This window comes from Aplysia californica, unplaced genomic scaffold (assembly GCF_000002075.1).
Source record: "Aplysia californica isolate F4 #8 unplaced genomic scaffold, AplCal3.0 scaffold00807, whole genome shotgun sequence".
Classification (NCBI taxonomy): Eukaryota; Metazoa; Mollusca; class Gastropoda; order Aplysiida; family Aplysiidae; genus Aplysia; species Aplysia californica.
Genome location: NW_004798077.1, coordinates 15,959 through 19,837, shown reverse-complemented (window position 1 = coordinate 19,837; position 3,879 = coordinate 15,959). Strand labels below are relative to the sequence as shown.

At 47.1% G+C, this 3,879-nt stretch overlaps 1 protein-coding gene across 1 annotated transcript in view; it reads left to right on the top strand.

The window, feature by feature from the left end:
• The window catches only part of LOC106013335, a gene marked incomplete in the record, with an annotated part of 4,315 nt that extends 2,035 nt beyond the window's left edge, over positions 1-2,280 (top strand). The window contains 1 exon segment of the mRNA XM_013088760.2: positions 1,949-2,280. Coding sequence (XP_012944214.2) covers positions 1,949-2,280 — 332 coding nt within the window.
• Positions 2,281-3,879: the final 1,599 nt, after the last annotated feature.

Below are 3,879 nucleotides of genomic sequence, written 5' to 3'. Positions count from 1 at the left end.
GATGGCCAAGGGTGGTTGGTGGGGGACTGTCGTGGGAGTGGGAGGGTGTAAAGGGTGTGTGGGGGGAGGGAAGAGAATGGTGGATGGTGGTTAGTGCATGTGTGTGGGGGGGAGGGCACAGAGCTCACGATCGGCTCACTGTCATCATCATCATTGCCTTTCTCACCCTGCACCAGGGTATAGGCCACGGACAAACACCCCCCACTTTTCTCTATCCTGGGCTAGCCTCTTGATGTTATTCCATGTCTTCCCACTTTTCTGTACATCGATTTCTGTGATTCTTCTCCAGGTTCCACGAGGTCTTCCCCTTGATCTCTTGCCCTGTGGGTTCCAATCCAAAACTTTCTTTGTTATGCAGCTGCTTGACTTCCTGAGAGTATGTCCAATCCATCGCCACCGCCTTCTTCCTACCTCATCTCTGACTGGGATCTGTCTTGTTTTCCTTAACACTTCCACATTGGTGACCCTGTCTGTCCATCTGATCCTCAGTAACTTTCTTAGACACCTGTTCAAGAAGACCCGGATCCTCTTTATACAAGTCTGTGATGCGTTCCATGCCTCACATCCATACAACAGGACCGACTTCACGTTTTAATTGAAAATCCTCAGCTTTGTTCGAAGTGAGATCTCTCTGGTCTTCCAAATCCTATCCAAAGATATGAAAGCAGCATGTGCTTTTCCAATGCGGGACTTTATTTCAGCACCTGTTCCTCCCTCTGTGTCAATTATGCTCCCAAGATAACAGAAGGATTCAACGTTTTCTAGGGCCTTTCCTTTTATTGTGACCTGCTCCTTTCGTTGTGCATCTGTCCTTAGTACCTTTGACTTTCCGGGGTGGATCCTCAATCCAACAGACTCCGATAGGCTGTTCAATACTGAAGTCTTTGCTTGTATCTGTTCCTGGGTGTGCGACAGAAGCGCCAAGTCGTCTGCGAAATCCAGATCGTCCAACTGTGTCCATGGTGTCCACTGTATTCCATTTCTGTGTCCTCTGGTGGTTTCCTTCATCAGCCAGTCGATTGCCAATATGAAGAGGAACGGTGATAGAGCTCACGATCAGCTCACTGTGCTGTGTACGTATTCACGCCAAACAAACCATGACAGGTCGGCGGACAGATACGGGAGTGACCCCTCCTTTCACTCCGTCCGCCCCCCCCCCCCTAAATAACCTCAGAATCTCTTTCATTTTCCCCGTCAACGTAAACAATTCTATCACAAGGGGAAGTAAGCAAAAGCTATAATAATTCTCTCCCTTTCAACAAATTTATTGAATTCTAATAAACGTGGAAAAATGATATCAATAGGTGGATATGAGACCAGATCTTTTCATAGAAACTTTGAAGTCGTCAAGTATTAACAAATGGCGAAACATTTGTCGCCGACAGTCGTCAGTTCTAATTGATCTCTGGTGATAAGACATGATGGCGGCAAACTGGACAACCCATAGCACAATGGTGGTAGCTGTGTACATAAGTAGGGAGGTGGGCGGGGGATGGATGGTGGGGGACTGTCCACGGGGAAACCACCTCTCTGTACCCCCCTCCATGTGGGGACTGGACAGAGAGAAGGGAGAGGACACTGGGTGTTGGCGGACAGAGAGGGGACTGACCACTGACCAGTGCACTGTGGTGGGGAGGGGTGAGTCGGACCAACAGGGGACGCAAAGTGGAGGAGGCTGGGGTCGGGGGTAGAGCTGAGATTGGGAGAAGAGGAGGGGAGGAAGATTATGTCGGAGGGCTTGGATTGGAAAGGGGGGAGGAGAGAGAGAGAGAGAGAGAGAGAGAGAGAGAGAGAGAGAGAGAGAGAGAGAGAGAGAGAGAGAGAGAGAGAGAGAGAGGGATGTTGAAAAGGGACTTGCCAACTGCCAACTAGTTTCATGGGGGAAAGTGATTCATGTTTTTCCAAGTTGCTAAATATATTAATAGAAATGCACTCTTCTGATCTCTAGTCGTGGCTTACGAGCGACTGCGTGCACGAACGACCACCGGCAAAGACGACCCAAATCCCAACAAGGACTCTCAGAACAATAACGTCGTGGTGTTGGGGAACGAAGAACCGGAAATCGGCGGCGGGGACCAATCAGACAGTCCCTTGAGGGCGGCCGGAAGTGACGTGTGTGACGATCAACATGGCGGCGGTGGCGACGGGAGAACAGCGACGTTCAGGGCCACGCCCACTCGAGACGGGAGCTGGGAGGGGGGCCCGGCGGGCGGGGAGGATGAGGAGGACGATGAGGAGGAGGAGGGGGGAGTTCCGCCAGGTGAGCCATCTTTACTTTAAATACATAAATAAATAAAATAATAAATAAATCTGTTCCCGTCGTTTTAAGCGAGAAAAATTCTGAAATTATGCAAACTAAGCCCAATAATGTGAAATTATGCGATTCTGTTGATTTTTAAATTTTAACAAAGAATGAAAAACGAAAAAAATCAGAATGTATGCACAAAATGATCAAATTTTCCTAACTTATGCGGGATGCATAAAAGCACGGGGACAGATAAATGAATAATTAATTAAATAAATAAATAAATAAATAAATAAATAAATAAATAAATAAATAAATAAATAACACTTTTATTGATCCCAGAAGGGCAATTTGGTTTAAAGTGGAAAACGTACATACATACATTCATGTATATATACTTAAATAAATCTATAATTATGAATACAAACACAAACGCACAAATACGTAAATGCACATAAATACACAAATATTACATCAATACAGAACAATTTACAGCCATGCCATTGCCGCTCGCCACTGTGCAGCGCCCTGTATTTTGAGCTCGATCTATAAAAAACCCAACCCCAACAAATACATAGAAGCCCGCCAAAAACCGGTAGAACGTGCTGTATTGACTGGACTCACTCCCCCAACGTGCTGTATTGACTGGACTCACGATGTATTGACTGGACTCACGATGTATTGACTGGACTCACGATGTATTGACTGGACTCACTCCTCCAACGTGCTGTATTGACTGGACTCACGATGTATTGACTGGACTCACGATGTATTGACTGGACTCACCTCCTCCAACGTGCTGTATTGACTGGACTCGCTCCTCCAACGTGCTGTATTGACTGGACTCACGATGTATTGACTGGACTCACAATGTATTGACTGGACTCACGATGTATTGACTGGACTCACGATGTATTGACTGGACTCACCTCCTCCAACGTGCTGTATTGACTGGACTCACTCCTCCAACATGCTGTATTGACTGGACTCACTCCTCCAACGTGCTGTATTGACTGGACTCACTCCTCCAACGTGCTGTATTGACCGGACTCACTCCTACAACGTGCTGTATTGACTGGACTCACTCCTCCGACGTGCTGTATTGACTGGACTCACGATGTATTGACTGGACTCACTCCTCCAACGTGCTGTATTGACTGGACTCACTCCTCCAACGTGCTGTATTGACTGGACTCACTCCTCCAACGTGCTGTATTGACCGGACTCACTCCTACAACGTGCTGTATTGACTGGACTCACTCCTCCGACGTGCTGTATTGACTGGACTCACGATGTATTGACTGGACTCACTCCTCCAACGTGCTGTATTGACTGGACTCACGATCTATTGACTGGACTCACCTCCTCCACCAGCCGTGCGCTCACTGGGGAGGCCACAAAGAGCACCACCCAACCCTCGCGAGATTCTGCGAGAACGTCAGAGAGCTCGCATGGAGGAGATCGCTCGAGCGGGTATGTCTGTTTGTTTGTTTGTTTGTTTGTTTGTTCGTTTGTTTGAATGTTTTATTCACCAGTGCTTCTTTGTCTTTCAGTTTCTTATCTTTGAAGTAGCCTACCATCACTACTACTACTACTACTACTACTACTACTACTACTACTACTACTACTACTAC